The following is a 19,407-nucleotide window of genomic DNA, read 5'->3' on the forward strand; positions in this document are numbered from 1 at the left end:
CCATTTATCAGGCATCTCCCTCCTCTTCTTCACAAACAAAAGCCTCCCCGTGTCACCTATGCAGCAAATATATCACTACGTGCCAGCCTTTTGATGGGATCAGAGGAAGAGAAACAAGGTGATTTATGATATTGCAATCTCATCATGGAAAAATAATACTAATAACTTGCCACCAGACAAGTTCTTTCTCCGTAACAAAAGTTTATAGCTTCCCCCTTATGTTACAAAACAAGTAACAGATTAGTCTTGCACTATCCCCTCACCTCAGCAATCTTAATTAATATATGGTAATTAACACATGATGGCACGTTAATTGTGCACATAAATTGCAGTATTAGCTTTACTGCATATCGTTCATCTCAAAAAAAAACAAAATAAAAAAGCCCCAGTAAGATACCATGATAAAAATGCTGTTCAGGATTTTGTTGAAGTCATGGAAGAAATGTGAAAAAATGCAACTTGAATATCATAGAAAAGATTAATAGATTTTAATAAAGAAGTTGACAACTGAGTGAGGTCCCTGAATCAAGACTCTAATCACTTCACAGCAAAATTTCTCTTTTTGTTTTATCTCTTATCTTTCTTCTTTTCCCCCTTCATACATTCCACAAACATTGACCAAATAACCATCTAGAAATTTCTTGGGGAATGACTTTCCAGGGCTAAGATTAATGACTGCAAGCATGAGGTATAATAGCAGAGGGGGAAAAAAAATCCCACACAAATCTTTACAACATGTAATTCTAGGATGCCTATTTTAAAATATTATATTTGAACATGCCAATTCAGTAGACGTCAGTAAAGACCTTCGCCTCAAGTTATTTTCTTTGTTTCCCATTTCTTTATGTAGTTAAATCAGCAAGTATAAATGTCTTCAGACAAAATTACCTTACATCAAACAAATATTGACATGACTTTTAAGGTCAGTTGCTGCAAGGCCAGGATTTAAAAACAAATTAAATTTGATGTATGCCATTTCAAAGGTCATTTAGAAAGGTATATGCTGCACCTATTTTACAATGCAATCCCCAGGGAGGCAAACATATTGAATGCTGCAAGGAGACATTGCAATAATGAAGATAATTATGGTAATAGGCAGGTAGGTAATAGAGGCTTAATTAGATCAGAACAAGCATATTATTTAGAGAAAAAGAAATTTCAGTCCATTCAATTAAAAGTAAATGACAACAACTCAGGTCAGTATTTCAAGTTGAGAGATCCTGTGCTTTCTTGTATCTTTAAGGGGACTGAGATATGACAGCAAAAGGCACTAAAAATATTTCACTGTCATCCAGCACAGCCCAGTGTCACTGCAAATGAAGATCTTATCTGCCCCAGAATAGTGCCATTCTGATGGAGGCTGTGCACACACCTAATTTCCTGATTTTCCTTTCTGATCTCCCTGCTTTTCAGCAGTAGAAGTGAGAAGGCATGAATCCTTTATTATCACATAAGTAACTTAAGGAATAAATAAATGTCCATTCCTGAAATGTGCTCTCACAGCAAAGGAAGAATTCTGATGAGATGAGCAGAGGAAGAAGTGAGCAGAACAACCCTGGAGATGGTCAGTGTCCGTGTGAGCTGCTACGTGGTGCTGCATTGGCACCACTCAGCTTTGCCACTGGAAAAAGCAAGCCCACCTTCCCTCAGACAGCTGTTCACAACACTCTTTTGCTGAATTATTCCCATCTGAAGTGTCATTTTACTGCCGTAAAAATATGCATCAGTATGTAATCCAGAGTGCCATAGCTCTGCCCTGCCATGTGACTCTGAAAGGTGAACAAAAAAAAAGAGAGGGAAGGTGGAAAGATATTGCTCAAAATGTCATTGTTCTAAATCCTGGACAGCCATTTATTTTTGAGAAGTTCTGATTTAATAGCATCCTCTGGCCCTTTGTATGGGTAAAACTAATTTTATGAGATGCATGATGACACAGCAGAGTGGAACAGAAGAGAAAACCCGTGCCTGCTGCTGCAGGGTTATGCCTTTAGGGTGGGAAGACCAACAGCTCTGCTGTCACTGCATCATTTAACTTCCAGAAGTGACTTTCAATTTTCTCTTTAGTGTCCTCTACAGGTAGCTCAGCTTAGGGTTAAGACTGTCACCAACACATGAGCTGTCTTGAAAGCTCTTGACTAGACAAATACCTTTTCCAGGCAGTGTAGGGTGGCCCCTCCTGTTATCTTGGCCAGCCAGGCAGTAGGCATTACGCAAAGACATGACAGTTCTGATCCTCTGTAAGGTAATATGGCATGATCACCGTTCAGAGACACACTCACTGTCCTTCCACGGCTTCCTGCACAAAGGGAACTGAAAACACCTCGAAAAATGAGGCTGGCTCTCCTCACTTTCTGCATTTTCTTCGAAACAAGTCTGCAATAACTCCCCAGAGACTAGCCCAGTACTGCTAATGAAAATTCTGTAACCTCTAAATTGGCTATTCTCATCTAGTTTTTATTTTGTTTTTAAATTTCACTTGTATTATAGCCCTAAGCCACTCTATTGGTTCTGAAAATAAGATGTTTTACTGTTTCCCTGCTCATGAGTGAAGTGAGAAACTCCTGCCATCTAGAGGGTGGTTTCTGGAACATATTTGAGGCACATACTGTTTTACGGGGTAAAATAAAACTAATATAAAAATCTTAGCATCTACTTATCTCCTTGGGTTTTTTCCTAGATTTCTCTTTATTTTCCATTCATAAGTTTATGTAAAAATGCCCAGTCACATCTGTGCATCTATAATAATCCTTTCTTCAACGGCTCCATTCATTCATGAGAGCAGATTAGTTGACTAGGATAACAATTATAAAACAGATTAAAACTTTTTGTTTGTATTTTTTTTCCAATGTTATAACATTTACCCTCATTCTATTCTTGCATTCATTGCTGCCTAAAATAGACTACAATGGTCACAAACAGAATACAAGAATATTGGTGATTAATGGCATTCATTAAGAAAAGTGAGACACACACACAAACATGCCTCTAACATCTCAGAAAAGATGGCATTTTCTACTTAGGTTTTTAGTTAAACAGCATGTGGCCAGGACTACTGACAATAATTAAAAACTAACTTCTCCACACACTTTCTCACGAAGAAGAAGCATCCACGATTTTTTTTGTTGCTAAACAATAATGCTGTTTTCTGTGCATCCCACTAACCTGGTGTGAAGATGACGTCTTGAAGGAAAAGCGTGACAAGCAAGCCAATTGTTGTGGGAGGATCATCAGTGGCCTCACAAAAGTTAGGAGTGTCTTCCTGGAAAGGCAATGACGGCACATGAAAACCCGCGTCTCTCATTAAGTGAAAATCACATTCTATAAGCAGCAGCCAACTTTCAGGAAGATAAATTATGGCCAAGTTGTTATGAGTGGGTGGTGTGGTGATTGGAGGAACGGTTCTTATGTGATTTTGCTTAGTTCTCAACAAAACTTTTATAACTCATTCCCACTTGAGGCCTGAGTCGTTTATTCCAGCGTGAAGCAACACAACCACCTCACTCCAGTGAATCGATGATCGAAGCACGCAAAGTAATGCCCTGGATCTTACTGACGTGAAATATGTATCTTTCTAGGTGAAAGACCACTGAATGTGCTCCATGCACTCATCGTCCATTAAATATCTATACACTACATCTTCTAATGACTGTCAGGGTTTTCTAGGCAAAATCCATCGGGGACAGTGACTTACATCACCTCAGGTGAGACAGACCTGTGTGCAGGGTTTTTTTATAGCACGGGTATAATTTCCCTTTTTAAGCTACACTGTATTCCTACAATTTAGATTAATCAACACTTCATTTTAAGAACAGTTCAAGCCGAAGAGGAAAGGTTTCAGAGATAACTTTTCAGGTGTGTGTCCATTACGACCACAACTAACAATTGCAATGACTATGCCCAAAGTTCGGTCTCGACAAGTGAGGGCTGAGGGGCACCTGCCCCTAAAGCGCAGGGGATCGGAGGCAGGGCCGTGCCCCGAGCAGCAGCAGCCCCCGATGGAAGCCCCTGCCGGGCCCGCGCTCCGTGAGGGGAACGGGGCCCGGGGCGCTCGGAGCCCTCCCCGCCGGGCGGCGCTCGGAGCCCTTTCCCGCCGGGCGGCGCTCGGAGCTCGGAACCTTCCCGCCGGGCGGCGCCCGGAGCCCTTTCCCGCCGGGCGGCGCTCGGAGCTCGGAACCTTCCCGCCGGGCGGCGCTCGGAACCCTCCCCGCCGGGCGGCGCTCGGAGCCCTCCCCGCCGGGCGGCGCTCGGAGCTCGGAACCTTCCCGCCGGGCGGCGCTCGGAGCCTTTCTCGGGAGCCTTTCCCGCCGGGCGGCGCTCGGAACCCTCCCCGCCGGGCGGCGCCCGGAACCTTCCCGCCGGGCGGCGCGGGCCGGGCGGGCAGCGCACCGCGGAGCACCGCCGTTTCCGGCTTCCGCGCGGCCGCCCGAGCCAGGTGGGAGCGGGGACGGGAATGGCAATGGATGGCAATGGGGGGCGGGCCAGGGGCCTGAAGGGGCAGCGGCGCCTCAGAGGGGCCGGGCTGGAGCCGCTGAGGGTCTCGGTTGCGGGCCCTTGCGGCTTAGGTGTCCGAGCAAGCCAGGCGGTGTCCGGCTGCGCCATTGCCCCGTGCCGGGAAAGGCGGAGCGCGGCGGTCCAGGGTGGCAGCGGGATGCGGCACGCTTTGGGGGCCGAATACTGGAGATGAGGGAGAGCTCTGGAAGCTGAACGCGGCGGTGTGTGCGTGCACACGCGAGCAGCAGCCCTGCGTCTGCCGGCCCTTCAGCACGGCCTCGGAGCGGATCTCGTCCGGCGGGACCGCAGCAGGGAATGGGGCAGCGGCACCTGGGCAGAGCCCACACACCTGGGCCCCTACAGCACAGCAGCCTCCGGTGCTGCGGGTCCGCAGGGACCTGTTAGCCACCCTGCTAACAAAAGGTGGACTAAGTCATGGTATCACAGTGCCTGGAAAATTGTTTTTGCATTATTAAGGCGTTCAGTTCATTATCCTTTTAAATATGAACTACTGTTAGTATAGGGTTTGGGGTTTTTTTTACATATAATTGTAATTTTGTACGAGCGTGAAACAGATTTTGAACACGCAAAGAGTGGAAGGTGTTTGATAGTCAAGCACAAGAAACCTTGAAATACAGAAAGCCTCCTCTGGGTGTTGGTATCTGTGGCCTGACAAGGGCCCCGCAGCTCCCTGTCCCTTGTGAACAGCTCCTTCTCCATGTCTGTGACAGCAGGGTGGGCAGGGCACCACCAGGGAATGAGGCACTGTCCTGCCCAGCACAGAAGGTCCAGGAAGCTGCTGGTGCAGTCAGGAGTGTCTTTGGGACCTCCCCAAGAAGCCGTGGCTACAGCAGAACTTAGGTGCCCGGCATTGTTAATGCATCTCACATAGCACAACCACCAGTTAAAATCCACCAGCAGTCTTTGGAGCTGTGCTGGGAAATCTGTAGTCTTTGCCCATGGTTGCCTTAGCAAATAATGCAGCAGGAGAGCAGCAGAAGGTGAAAATCTACAGAGTGGAAGCTGGGGACCCAGTACTCACGTGACATGTTTTAGGGGCTTTGCTTTGAACTGTTACCTCATTCCTACACAGTCTCCTGATACCTGAGCTCTGCTTCCTTGTGCCACAGCATCAGCCCTGAGGCTGCAGAGCCACACTCACACCCAGAGCTGTGACCCAGGCACAGCATCTCACCCCTGAGCAGGAAACTTCACATGGAGAAACACCCCTCGTGCAGAATGCTCCCCACTGTGCAGGAGCTCCAGGGCTCTGTAGGGCAGCACAGTAATAACCTCTGGGGCGGAGGGGGGAGCCAGGCATGGACCTACAACCTCTTATTTTAGGTCCTCCTGATGCACTTTTCTCTCCCACACACCCCTCGGGTGTGGACTACAGACAGAATCCACTGGAGCTGTCCTGCCTGAGAATTTGGTGACAGTGGGCCAAAAGTGGAGGTAGAACACTCTGCAGAAGCATTTGAATACTAATTAGTGGGTTCAAAGGAGGTGATACTCTGATTTGAAAGGAATTGAAGGTAGACAGGGTTTATGCTGTCATAATTTTTTGAATCATAACAATGTTAAGCTCTATCCAGAAATTACAAAACCAGTAAATTTCTGTAAAAATTTGAGCCCAGGATGAAGACAGCAAACAACAAAAGCTCAGAGGGAAAGAGTGATGAGAATATTGATCTATAGGATGTTATTATTGCATGGTGTTTGAAAGCATGGATTCACTCCACAGCTTTGCTAAAGGGACCTGACATTGCAGTTCTGTTGTTACATAGTTCAGCGCAACTTTCTGAAAAGTGCCATCTAAAATTTCTCATAATCTCTGTCCTCGTGAGGCGCTGGGGCAGTGCTTTTCATGAAAACAGTTTGTCATTTTGCTGCTGTCCATTATGAGGGGATTTGAAGAAGTCAAGGTATAAATACTAACCATTAGATTCTATTGTTAAATCAGCATTTGAGTGGTTTGAAAATTAGTGTGGAGCCTGATATTGGACTCCTAGTGTCAGAAATGCCACACTCTAGAATAATGACAGTTGCCAGCAGGCAGCACAGCAATATAATTTTGACTACAAAATATGACACTAATACGATTTAAACACGGTGCAAAATGCTACAGGGTAAGAAAACTGATTTATGTGTGCTATCAAAAGCAAATTTTAGCATCTGGTGAGGACAATATATTTCTGTGTTCAGGAAAGTTAGGATTCTTTAGTTTATAAGACCTTTTGAATGAAGATACTAATTTTTCTTCCAAGTTGAAGCTGCTAGAATTGACTGCCTGTTGGTGCTGCAACTGTCCTTACAGATGCTTATTAAACAGGCAAGGCAAACCAAAACTGAAGTCCTTCACAAATAAACCTACACATAGCAATGGTTTAATTTTTTTTTAAGGCAAAACACTCCAAAGATAGTTAAACACAAAGTGCAGGACAGCCAAGTTTTCCAGATCACAAGATTCTTTATGGCTCATCACATGGCTCTTCCTCGTGGATTGTCCCTTATTTTACATTTCAAAAGGAACTTTCAGACAAGGAAATGAATGAAGTACAGTTAATGCAGGAGCTGTAAGATCCAGGTTTAGTGCTGGCTGTGTCATGTGTATCCCTGTATTTACATCCATAGTTTTGTGTGCATTCATTCCATTGCTGTTTTTCCCCCCACAGACAGTGAAACATGCCTAAAAAAAAGACTGGTGCTCGTAAGAAAGCCGAGAACCGTCGGGAACGGGAGAAGCAGATCAGGGCTTCACGAGCCAACATAGACTTGGCCAAACACCCTTGTAATGCTTCAATGGTAAATTAACCTCAACTATTCTCTGTTAAAATACCCAGTTTTCAATTATGTAAACCCAGAGATAAATACCTTGACTGCATTAATGCCACTGCAATGCCATTCTTCCTACTGTCCTTCCTTGATATTTAAGGTTACGTTTACACCAGACAGAATATTGATTAAAAGGTTTGGATCCTAACTGTAACTCCCTGTGGAGGTCTGTAAATTTTATATATTTTACCTAGAATGAAAATAATTACCACTGTTTTATTTCTTCTCTTTAGGAATGTGATAAGTGCCAAAGGTAAGAATTTTTTCCCTTCTAAAACAAGTAGTTTAATATTTGTTTCCAATTTACAGGTATTTTTAATGCTTTCTTTTAAAGCTTAACACTTTCTTCTTTTTTTTCCCCCTCCATGTGCCTAGACGACAGAAGAATAGAGCTTTTTGCTACTTCTGTAACTCTGTTCAGAAATTGCCCATTTGTGCACAATGTGGTGAGTAGAAATAATGAATGAAAACAAGCTGTCCTCAGTCCTGTTCCTGGTGTTAAACTCTCAGTACCTCTGTCAGCTTTATCCTAAAGTACCTGTGATGTGGAGCAGGTTCTTTTGAATCTGCTGTGAATATTCTCCTTGAGAAGTGATTTTCTTTGATCAGTATATATGCTTCCAACCCCCAAAGGTTTGCAAGCCTGGATCATGGCTTGTCTTCTTTGGAAAATTTTGTCTTGCTTTGTTTCAGGTTTGAGAATTCTGACTCTTTCCACAGATTGACCATGTGGAGCATTGTTTCATGACAGCAGCAATACTAAAAGTACTCTGACTGCAAGCAAGGCACCAATAAATACCGCTTTTTTAAGGATTATATAATTTCTGATCAGTCCAATATCGATTAAAGCAACAAGATGTTATTCACCTTGCATGGGGTTGTAATGTAACGTGTAACTCTTGTTATTTATGTAGGCTTGAGGGCTGATGCTTTGAAATTAGAAGAGGAGGGCTCCTAGTGAGAGAACTGCTCTGAATCAGGCTAAAATGACCTTTGTTTTTAAACAGCTGCTTGCTTGCAGGAGATGTTGATCCTTACTTCATACTGAGGTGAATTTTGTTGTTCCACTATTTCAACACATCATTGCAGATTTCCAATTTGTCATTAAGCAATTTGGCTGTTTTGCAGTTTGACTCTCAGAGCTGCTGACACGCAGCTTTCAGTGCCTTTGTTGTGACCTGCAGATGCTGAGCAGTTCTGGAAGCCAGGCTGTTAGTGTGCAGTGCCAATGTGTCACCCTTCAGAAGTCTCCTTTCTGTCACCATGCAGTGAAGCACTGAAAACATGCTCTCTATCTTGTGGCTCATATTGGTGTGTTGCATTTATCTTAATCTGGAGTATGTTTCTAGAGGAAAAACATTCCTCTCAACAACCATACTGTATTGAGACCCAGGGTTTTCCAAAGAAAGACCATTAGAGCTGTTTGATGCATATTCAAGCATTGGGGCCTATAAACCAACAGCATCTTGGAGGAGACAGGGAGGGATGGGAGCAGGGTAGCTCTGTTCCAGTGCTCCACACCCAGTAATGCCCCACCACCTCTCACTGCCCAGCCCAACTTTACTTTTTTGGTGGGACAGAGCTAGCAGTGGTTTTAAGAACAACTCTTGAAGGTTTCCTTGCTGGACTTTGGCCTTCGTTTCGTTCTTTGTTCTGATATTTGAAATTTTTGCCAGTGCCCCAAAACACAGAGCACGACCAACACATTGTCCTGTTATCTCAGGAGGCAGGAGATTTGACTGGAAACAGACAATAATTAATTTAACCCAAGGGAGATGTGAAGGTGGGTTGCAGAATGCAGCAAACATCTTTGCATTTTTTTAGCTAGATTTATGGCTAAGCACAGGCATTTAGTTGAAGTGCTGTTCTTACATAAACATGCATTCTACTTTTTAAAAAATGTTACTTTTACATAGTTTTCATATGGCTCCTTGTGTTTTTATTTTAAACAGGAAAAACAAAATGTATGATGAAGTCTTCAGACTGTGTTATAAAACATGCTGGTGTGTACAGTACTGGACTAGCTATGGTGGTATGTATACAAAATTACAGCCTTTTTTTGAACTATGAGGATATTCTGTGCAAATCTCCCTGGAAAGATGATAAAACAGATTTATGGAATGATAGCATGTACCATGCCAGGTTTGGCTTTTCCTTGCTTTTCTGTAACAAACTGATTTTTCCATTATACTGAAACCCCCAAATTTTTCATTTTTAGATTCAGCTCCTGCAAACTCCAGCACATGTCCTGGATGCTAATGGGTCTGTGTTGGTGGCAGGCCCTAAGTACATGCATGAAGAGCACTGGGCCCTTGCATGGCCCATAGATAATTCCCAGCTTTCATTAAAATGTAGGATTATTCTGCAGAAACTTGCAGACTTTTGTTGCTGTTAGTACTGCAGAGATCATCAGCATCACAGTGAGAAATCTGTTCCATTAGAGGAGAATTTTAATGAACAAAACCCCTCTTTTGGGCTCTTAATTAGAGATAATCACAGATTCAGGCCTTTGAAGTTTTGTTCTTAGAAGGACAAGTTAGTAAGCAAGGTGTGACCTGTCACAGCTTCTAGATGAAATGGAGTAAACCTCTGTGCTGTTGCTGCCTGTCAGCTGTTCTCAGGAACACAGCCAGCCTTTCCATGCTGGCTTTCCTGAGCTCATCCCATGCATTCAGTGATGCAAGAGTGGATCACTGCTCACCAGCTCAGTTTGGATTCATCGTTGTTTTCTTAGCTTTGTGTGCATGTAATGCACACTGTAATTAGCTACCTATGGGCTGAAAAGCCTTCTTAAATGCTACAGTTAAGGATAGCTGAAATGGAAATCTTACAATTTAATCAAAGAGTTAAAGAGTCTAACTTACTTCCAATGAGTTGTTTGATCTTTGCTCTCTGCAGAGCTTGTGATCTAATATGGCAGAGTTTAAAATCCAAACAAGTGGCTTCAGCTGTAAGAGTCTAGAGGCATTTTTCAAGTCTTTGAAATTTCATTTTTGCCAGAGCATTGTTGTAGTTTATGGATCTCAGGTTTCAACTGGAGGACACAATTTACCACATGCAAAAGGTGTGATAAGAAATGCAGAAAACCCAGAATTGAGATGGATAACCAAGTTATTTTGCATCATGCAGAAAGGAGTAACAAACAAAAGCGAACTGTGGGGCAGCTTAGAACACGGGTTTGGTTCAATACTCTCACTCAAGCAAAGCAAGCCCGTGGAGAGAATGGATACTAGGCTACATTGAGGGCAATGGGGTAAGTGTCTCTGTTGGTATGGCAGAAGTGCTGAGGTGATCCCTTGCTGTGGTTGCAGGGGGCAATCTGTGATTTCTGCGAGGCCTGGGTGTGCCACGGGAGGAAGTGTCTCAGCACCCACGCCTGTATGTGCCCTCTGGCAGATGCAGAATGCGTCGAGTGTGAGAGAAGCGTCTGGGACCACGGTAGGTTGTTCACGTTTAAAAATAAGAAAACATAAATTACACTTCTTTCCTTGCATGGCTTAACTTAGTGCACCTGTATTCTTAACATAGCCTTTTCAGTCTTCACTGATTAGTCCTTGCAGTATGTTTGTTCAAAGCAAAGATCATCCCTGTTTTAAAAGTAGTCATTATACAGTGGAGAAAGTAAATTACCTGCTCAAGAACATACAGTGCTCGATTCAGGGATGATTATGTAATCTAAATTATAATGGTTCTATCAGCTTAATTATTCACATAATTAAGCACTGCATCAAATTTCCAGCACAGTCTTCTGCCATTCTTACTTCATTCTTCTGCACTAGCACAGGTATTTGGATTCCCAATTGCTTAGGAAACCATACTGGTCTCCATTTCTGGATTCTTTTGAAGTGTTTATTTCAAGTGTGTATCAGAGCTGAATGGAGAAGACTGGATGAGACTGTCGTCTGATTTAAGAAAAATAGTTAGTCCTACGGTCAAACTAAAATGAAGAAAAGTACTAGAAGTAATACTCCTCTATAGTTATGCTGTCTCATATTGTAGGACAGGAGGTGTTTTTCAGTGTAAAAATGGATGGCAGTATCTAATTTAGGAGCTTGAAGCATTTGTGACAGAAGGGAGAACTGGTCTTCAGTCAAAACTACAGCCTAAATTGTTTACAGAGCAAGACTTGATGCCTGTGCCCATTGTTGATTATTTTGCCTTGATAAATCTTTCAGGAGGCAGAATTTTTGCCTGCTCTTTTTGCCATGATTTCCTCTGTGAAGATGATCAGTTTGAACATCAAGCCAGCTGCCAAGTTTTGGAAGCAGAGACATTTAAATGTAAGTTAGTTATTCACAGTCCCTTTCACCACAGCCAAGCAGACTCTCTACTTGCTTCCTCTGTGCTCCAGAATATTCTCCATCACCTTTCCCGAGTAGATTTTTTTTTAGAAACTGAAATTGGTATTTGTAAGAGGATGTGATGGCCATGCCTGACTTTGCTCACCCATTACTCATCTCTGGCTGAAACAGGGAATCTTCAAGGGAAGTTACAAAAAAACCAAAAACAACAATAAAATGAAAGAAGCCAAGACTATGCATATTTGAAATAATTAAAAATTTCTAGCAGTATTTCTTGCCTACCCACCATAAAATATGATTTAGTTCATCACAAGACAAGCATTTGTTTGTCCTTCCCAAAATTTGCATGCATGTATTTTGACTATTGCAACATTTTCAGTTCTTATTGTAGAAATTCAAGGTGCTCTTTATCATAAGGCTGTTTTCCTTTGAACTGACTAATCTCTTGTCCTAATTGATTTCTCCTGGTCCAGAATATTTGTGATTTCAGTGTTTTAACTGGTGTCTTTAGACATCTCTTATCTCCTTTTCACCTCCCATACTTTTGTTCCTAGCTATTTTTTAAACCTTGCTTAGCTTCCCTTGATGTATTCTGCCAGAATTTCTTCCTGTGTAGCAATATTGAGGCAGCAACAGCTGTTCCACAAGTATGTTTTTCAATGATTGTTGGAAGCTGTCAATTCACAGATGTGGTATCACACCCTGAATAGAGAGAGAGTGTTTTTGAGGGTTTTCCCTGTGTTTGGTGTTTTGTGGCACAGAGCAGACTTGGTAGAGACAAGATTTTTGTCAGTGAGGCAGCAAGATTATAAAACCTGTACTTTTGCAGAATGCACAAACTTCAAATGTGGTCATATAATGGTAGTGTAAATCCATTTTAGTTATGACAAAGGTACTGTTACTTTCCATCCCTATCTGAGAGAGGTTTTTTTGAAGTGCATATATTCAAAAAATGGTGAATATATATGCGTTAGCATTTCCAGTTCCATCTTTAAACACATGTCAGAGCTCTAAATCCCATGTCTGTCCTGCTCATGTGGAGAACTCATGGTATTTATCACTTCAGATTCAAAAGCTGCTGTCATAGGGGTTAGGCAAGGAGGAAAGGAATGAGTACTTGCACAGAAGCTGGTTAAGTACATGTTACTGCTTCTCAAGGAGTAACTATTCACCAAACTTCGTGTTGCTGCCAATTCCTGAATGTTTGTCTTTACTGTACTCCCTCTAGTGGAATAATAACAATTTGAAGCTCAAGGCAAGTTAAAATTTGGGCACTGATTCTGCTCTTTCCAGCTTGTGTGCCAGCTCCAGTTCTTTAACACAGAGAGACTTCCTTGTGAAGTTTTGTGCAGTCAAGTACATTTCCAGAGGATATGAGAGAAAATACAGAATGTAGCAACTTTTCTAGGTTTGGAAATTTGCAAGCTTAAAATGTTCTTACACTTCTCTAGCACACCTTCTTTTAAATGTTGTGAGAAAAGGAAAAGCAGTATTAAACCTTAACACCAAATTGGTTCTGAAACTTCAGGTTTTAAAAGTTTGGAAGCTCAAGAAATAATTAAACATGTTTCCCCTCTTGCATTTGTTTTTGTCATTTTTGCCATTTTTTGTGTCAAAATAAGGTTTAGAGTTTAAAAAATCTAGGAAAATGGTACTATGGGGTGAAATGACTGATTCACATTGCCTGAGCGCAGCTGTGTCAGGGAATTAACAATAAATGCCTCAGTTGTGGTATTGCATACTTCTACAAGGTTTTACAAACATGACAGGTCTGCAGTTTCCAGGTGCTGAATTTGTCATCCTGCTTTTCTCCAACAGGTGTCTCCTGTAACAGGCTGGGGCAGCATTCCTGCCTGCGGTGTAAGGTAAGGAGGAAGGGCAGTTGAGAGGAGCCGATTTTAGGCTCCTCCTTGGCCTCCAAAGCTGGTAACAGGGCTTGCCATGACTTCCTCTCCATGATTAAAAGGAAATTCATGCTTTTGTATTAGTTTCTGTAGCCTGGGGTCAGACCTGTGGGGGACAAAAGGTTGTTTATCTGTGCTTGCCTGTTAACCACAAGACAGTGTGAGGTGATCTTTGCCCAGCCCTCTTAGTTTAAGTTGGGCCTGCAACCTGTTGGGGCTTAAAAAAACATCAAGACAACAAAATAAATTCTTGGTTGTGAATACAATCAAGGCTTTGGAATCTGCTTTGATCCAGCATGGAACTACAATTAAAAAAGTTGTTCTTTTAAACAGTCAAGTGATTATCTGACCAGAAATCGCTGCATCCAAAGGAATGATCTCCACAGCTAATCCAGTTTTCCATGTGAACAGGCTGATTTGTTGACATTGGGCTTATGGTTTTACACACTCAGAAGTAATTTTGTGTAAAAAGTTCCACCTGCTTCATCATCAGCATTGCCCAGATTTCTGCAGGTGCTGGTTCATTGTCTGCTCTTACTCTTCTTACCCTCCATATGTTTTCCCTGCGCTCTCCCATGGCATCAATGGCCTATTCCAAATAGTTCCTTTTTCCAGGTATTTTCACTGCACCCTGCTGCTCGGTGTGTGAACTTCCCATCTCTTAATTCTTGCTTTCAGGCTCCTGTATAGTTTTGCTCTGGCATACATCTCATGTTGCCATGTTTATTTAAGCTTGTCAACACAAATTCAAGTTTGCCAGGCTCCTTGTGGGCAGCACTGCAATTCAGCCCTCTGGAGTATGTTACTTTCTCTGCTTGTTTATTGGCACTTCTGTCCAGCCTCTTCCCCAGAAACCCTGGGACCACATTGATCAGACCCCATGTCCACTGCAAGAGAGACCTCATTAAATTGGAATCCCAGCCAGAAAACCCTGCTGCTGTTAGACACAATTTTGCTTGCTTCTTGCTGAAGAATGTGCTTCTGTGATTAAAACATTTGGCTTTTGTATTCTCCCTTCAACACACAGGCTTGTTTCTGTGACGATCATGTGCGAAGTAAGGTGTTCAAGCAGGAAAAAGGGAAAAAGCCTCCTTGCCCTAAATGTGGCCATGAAACTCAGCAGACAAAGGATCTGAGCATGTCAAGTAAGCCAGTTTCTCTAGCTAACAAGCCATAGAAGTGCCATTAGTGACTAATTTCTGCCTAGGGGCACTGAGTAAAGCCTGGTTGCTTTCAATTGTTTTGCACAGTTTTGCTTCATTTGTTTTGAGAAAAGCTTTGTGTTTCTGAGTTCTGGAATTGAGCAGTCTTATTCTTAACCACTAATTGATTCCAAGAAAGTGGAATCTTCTGTTTAGTTTGAGATTTTAGTTGTGGAAAAAATGAAAAACAATTGCCACTTAAACTACTCTTCAAGCAGTGGAAAAAAAAGACAGAAAGGAAATGTTGGATTGGTGGGAAGATGATCATTTTCCTTTGCCTGCAGCACGCTCTCTGAAGTTTGGCCGACAGACTGGAGGGGAAGATGCAGATGGAGCTTCTGGTTATGATGCCTACTGGAAAAACCTTTCCTCCTGCAAGTCTGGGGATGCAGGTGACCGTGAGGATGAGGATGAGTACGAAGCAGAGGATGATGATGAAGATGACAATGATGAGCGAGGGAAGGATTCAGATTCTGAGGCCACGGATGTATTCAGCAATTTGAATTTAGGAAGGACCTATGCTAGTGGGTATGCACATTATGAGGAATCAGAAGATTAAGCTTAGTCTGCTGGCAAGCTAAAAACATTTGGAAGGAGCCAAGCAATGCTTCACTGAGTTGTGTACATGCCAGTAGGATAGCTCTAGCAGGTACTTACATATCAGAGTTAAAGAGTGTGGGACTTCTGCAGTAACTCCAAGGGCCATTTTTCCTGTAGATGAACTGATGTTGGGTTTGGGACTGGGGAAGAAAATCAGGATATTTTTGTTTCCCTAAACAACAGAAAGGTTTTGTCCTTGAGTTACTGAGTACAATGGTTCAATGCCATTTTCTCCTATCAACACAGGAATGTGGGAAAGCTGTAGAACTTGCTTCTGTTTGCCCATCAGAAATTAAGGGGGTTTTTTTACAGTAATTTTGTTTACTGATTTCATACGTTAATGCAGTGGTGCGTTGGTGACTGCATTTTTTTTGGTCTGCACAATAAAAGTCAACTGCATTCTCTAATGAACTGTCATAAATACTGATCTCCCTTGAAGAGCTGGGAAGCAGGTTGTATACAAAGTGTAAATTGACACTGAAATTACTTCCTTGTTTATGTCAGTATGGCAGATCAATGTAGTTCTCTGTGTATTTGCACATCACCTTTTCAGTATTTTTATTATTGGATATTAATTGGTGGGGCTATATATAGTCACTATAAGAATACCCCAGATAATCAAAACTTTTCTGGAAATAAAATATTGGTATCCTCTGCCACAAAAATCTGTAAGGCAGTTTCTCATTAGATGAAAAGTAGACTGGTTTCGTCTGTACCCAGCCTTCAACTCTTTTCCTTGCATATGATTAAAAAAAATAGGAAACAACACTGTGTATGAACTGAGAAGGTGAGAAAACATGGGAGGTTCAAAATGCTGGGTCCAAATTCTCTTCTGTGCAAGACTGCCAGGGCATGGCAAATGATCAGCACTTCTGAGCTGAGAAGGTGACACCTGCACAAGTGTTTGCAGTGGTTCTGATATGAAAGGGAACATGTTAATTACCCATCTACAGATCTAAGGGATGGCATTTATTTTCCCTCTGTAGGGGAATGTTTTACAGGAGACAGATCATGATACAAGGGCAGCCACCTCAAGTGTTGCTCTGGCTTTCTAAATGCCATGCTTTAATGCAAGAGAGCCCTTTTTGTTATCTGTCAAATACCTGAACTGATTATATCATTATCTGCTTTTGTGGTGTTTCTCTACTCCTTCTTAACAGCTAAAGGGCATGTGTTGGCAGGGCATACCCTATTGAGAATCATTTTTAATGATGTTAGGATTGCCAAATGAACATTTCCTAGCAAAACAGGTTTGGAAAACCTGGTCATGATACTTCCCTCCTGAACACATCTCCTAACCAAATTCATGAAAGACAAGAGCTGGGATCCATCCAGGACAAAAACAAACTGCCAAAGAGCACAACTTGGTTATGGCAGCTGAGGGAGAAACTCTGTAGGAGAAAGGGGCACAAGTGGTGAGTGCATGCCTTTAGAACTGGAGAGGAAACAAGTGAATGCGCTGTCTGAAAGCCAAATCCCCTTCAAACATTAAAACATCCAACATCATGTGCAAAGGCCTATCTTAGATGATGTACCTGAGAGATGCCTTGATTAGTCTTTTGCATAACCAAACTTGAAGTGATGGAAGCAGGACACCTGCCAGTTCCACACTGATTTTTTTTTTTTGTGAAATTGGCACATGTGAGAGAATTTCTGCTCGGCTTCATGTGGTCCAAAAACTTCCACATTGGGTCCATCTGTGGCTGGTCAATTGCAGCAACAGTGCCAGTTTTTAAATCTTGGCTGATGTTTCAAATGCAAAACACTTATACACCAGTACCAAGTCCTATATAGAACTACAGGAAAGTACATGTGTTTCTGCATGTATGTAAAACTATGGCTGCTTGTGTGACATTTATTAATATTACTTAACCACACAAAACCCCTCTTTAAGGTTCTTGGCTCTTGAATTAGGTGTTTTCCCCTCTGAAATATGCTGCTGTCACTGGCTGTGCCAAAGGCTGCTGACATAACAGAATTAATCATCATAATCAGGGTAAAGAATTATTCATTTTCTCATTGAAGTGCCCTTGCACCGATCCTTGCTGGATCAATACTCCAGAGCTAATGTGTGCTCCTATGGCACATTGGAAGTGAGGGTCACAGCAGTGCCTGCAGCAGATGCTCAAGGTACCTGCCATAATTTAGCAAGGTCATTACTCAGTGGGCATTTATTTGCTTTGCTTTTGTGCTGCTGTTCAGACCACTGAAAATGCCTGTGCTGTCAGCCTGCCTGGAAATGGGGATCAGGAATTAGCCCTGCAGTGCCTGGCCTTCCAGGGGTCAAAACAGGCAAGTTTAAGCTGCTTTTAACTAATCTGGTGGATTCAGGCTGGACAAACATGTCAATCTGTGGCAGCACAGCCTGGATGGGATGTGATGTGTTTTACTCTGCTTATTCAGTACAGCTAAAACCAGGTGCTTTCTTGGGGATAGGCCCTCAGAGCTTGCTTTCAGAGAAGAATTTCATAATTTTGGTTATCTCAAGGTAAATGACAGGAACAAGATGAAACAGAAAATGAACATGTATTCTGACTTAATTGAAAAACAGGTCAGGGACAAAATCATATTGGCTCCATTTTTCTTCATTGCTGTACATTTCCTTTGAAAATCCTGTCCCTGGTTAAAGAAAGTTCTGATTTGAGAGAAGGACAGTTCTAACATGTAACCAGTAATACCCATGAGTTATATGTTGTACTCCAGGAAACTAACACCTTGATAAGATCTTATATTTCAGTTTTTTAACCTCTGTGATGACCATTTAAGCAAAGCTTAAGTAGGACTTGAATTAAAATCATAGCAGCATTTATTGTGCCTGTGGAGCCTAGAAGAAAAACATCTCTGGTCACCTCTGTAAGCTCTTGCATTTGTTTATCATGGAGACAGCAGCAGCTCATTATGACTTCATTGGGTGCTCCTGTAGATTTAATGCATTTTCCTTTATACTCAGGTGTAATTTAGCACCTGTTACTGGGACTCTTTTGATCAGTATTACTAGCTTTCTTTCCAGAAAATGAGTGGAAAGAGCGTTATAATGTACTAGTCAGCTGAAAAAGTAGTAGCAGGCATGTCACAGAGAGCTAGAGGACAAACTTAGAAGTGCTCAGAGTCCTATTTGTTCAGGCATTATTAATTATTATTAGTGTGTCTTGCAAGACATTACATGCATCTGTCCAGGTCCTGATCCTATTTCCAGAGGAGCTAATGGCAAAGTTCCCATTTATCCAGGTGGAAACAATTCAATAATCCTCAGTATCTACAGTTCATCTTAAATGTCAGGAGGCATTATGGAACACAACATGAGCATAAGCAGAAGTGGAGAAGATGAAGCAAAGCTTTTAACATGAGGTTAACATGTTAATCATTTAGCATGAAAATATTTGTTCTAAATTTCAACAGTTCCACTTGAAAGTGCTCTCAAGACTGAAAGATGAAGCTGCCTAAAAGCAGGAAGAGACCAGATTCTACAAGATGCAGAAATGTAATTACTCATCTCCCCAAAGTCTTCATGTAATTAATAAAAATTGGCTAAAAGCTCAAAGCACTTAGGACATAGACAAATTTTATCTTTTTGTAGGTACATAAATAGAATACAGTAGTCGACAAATTCACAAGCTGAATAGTCCAGTTGGCAGTGGCCCTCTGAAGCTTGGACTCTCCATCTCCTACCCATGAAGCTCCAGACTAAACATATTTTATGACACCCCTTTATTGAAATTATGTGTGCTGTAATTGGCTACTACACATGGGAAATTTGAAGCAGGGCCTAGTTTATAGCTTCTGTAAGCAGGATAGACAAAAATCAACAAGACAGTGTCACAGATGTGAAGAATAATCCACAGAAAAGCCACTAGTTTGCCCTTTGCTAAACAAACAAGTAGGTTCACAAGCCTGCACTTCAGTATGGAAGGGGAAATAAGTTCTCTCTGACCAAATTAAGCTACTACAGATAAGCAGGTTTGCTGAGAAACAGCTGCAAAGCATGAGAAAGCTCGTTGTAGCTGTCTCCTACTAATTTCTAACACTGAAGTATGCTAAAGTGTTTGCTGCATTCTTTTAAACCTCACTCCTGTA

The 19,407-nt window shown here is 42.1% G+C and overlaps 1 protein-coding gene across 1 annotated transcript; it reads left to right on the forward strand.

Moving 5' to 3' along the window:
- Positions 1-4,352: 4,352 nt before the first annotated feature.
- ZNF330 (zinc finger protein 330) lies at positions 4,353-15,740 on the forward strand. Its single transcript, XM_066317996.1, has 10 exons — positions 4,353-4,432; positions 7,167-7,296; positions 7,560-7,579; positions 7,702-7,772; positions 9,279-9,358; positions 10,638-10,764; positions 11,502-11,606; positions 13,446-13,492; positions 14,559-14,676; positions 15,018-15,740. Exons 2-10 carry the CDS (start codon positions 7,177-7,179, stop codon positions 15,290-15,292), a joined length of 963 nt encoding a protein of 320 aa, XP_066174093.1. The 5' UTR covers positions 4,353-4,432; positions 7,167-7,176; the 3' UTR covers positions 15,293-15,740.
- The last annotated feature ends 3,667 nt before the right edge of the window (positions 15,741-19,407 follow it).

This window comes from Sylvia atricapilla, chromosome 4 (assembly GCF_009819655.1).
Source record: "Sylvia atricapilla isolate bSylAtr1 chromosome 4, bSylAtr1.pri, whole genome shotgun sequence".
Taxonomy (NCBI): Eukaryota; Metazoa; Chordata; class Aves; order Passeriformes; family Sylviidae; genus Sylvia; species Sylvia atricapilla.

Coding starts and splice junctions, on each gene's coding strand:
- ZNF330 (XM_066317996.1), top strand. CDS start 7,177: ATGCCTAAAAAAAAGACTGGTGCTCGTAAGAAAGCCGAGAACCGTCGG. Junction 7,297..7,559: donor ACCCTTGTAATGCTTCAATG/GTAAATTAACCT, acceptor TCTTCTCTTTAG/GAATGTGATAAGTGCCAAAG. Junction 14,677..15,017: donor AAAGGATCTGAGCATGTCAA/GTAAGCCAGTTT, acceptor CTTTGCCTGCAG/CACGCTCTCTGAAGTTTGGC.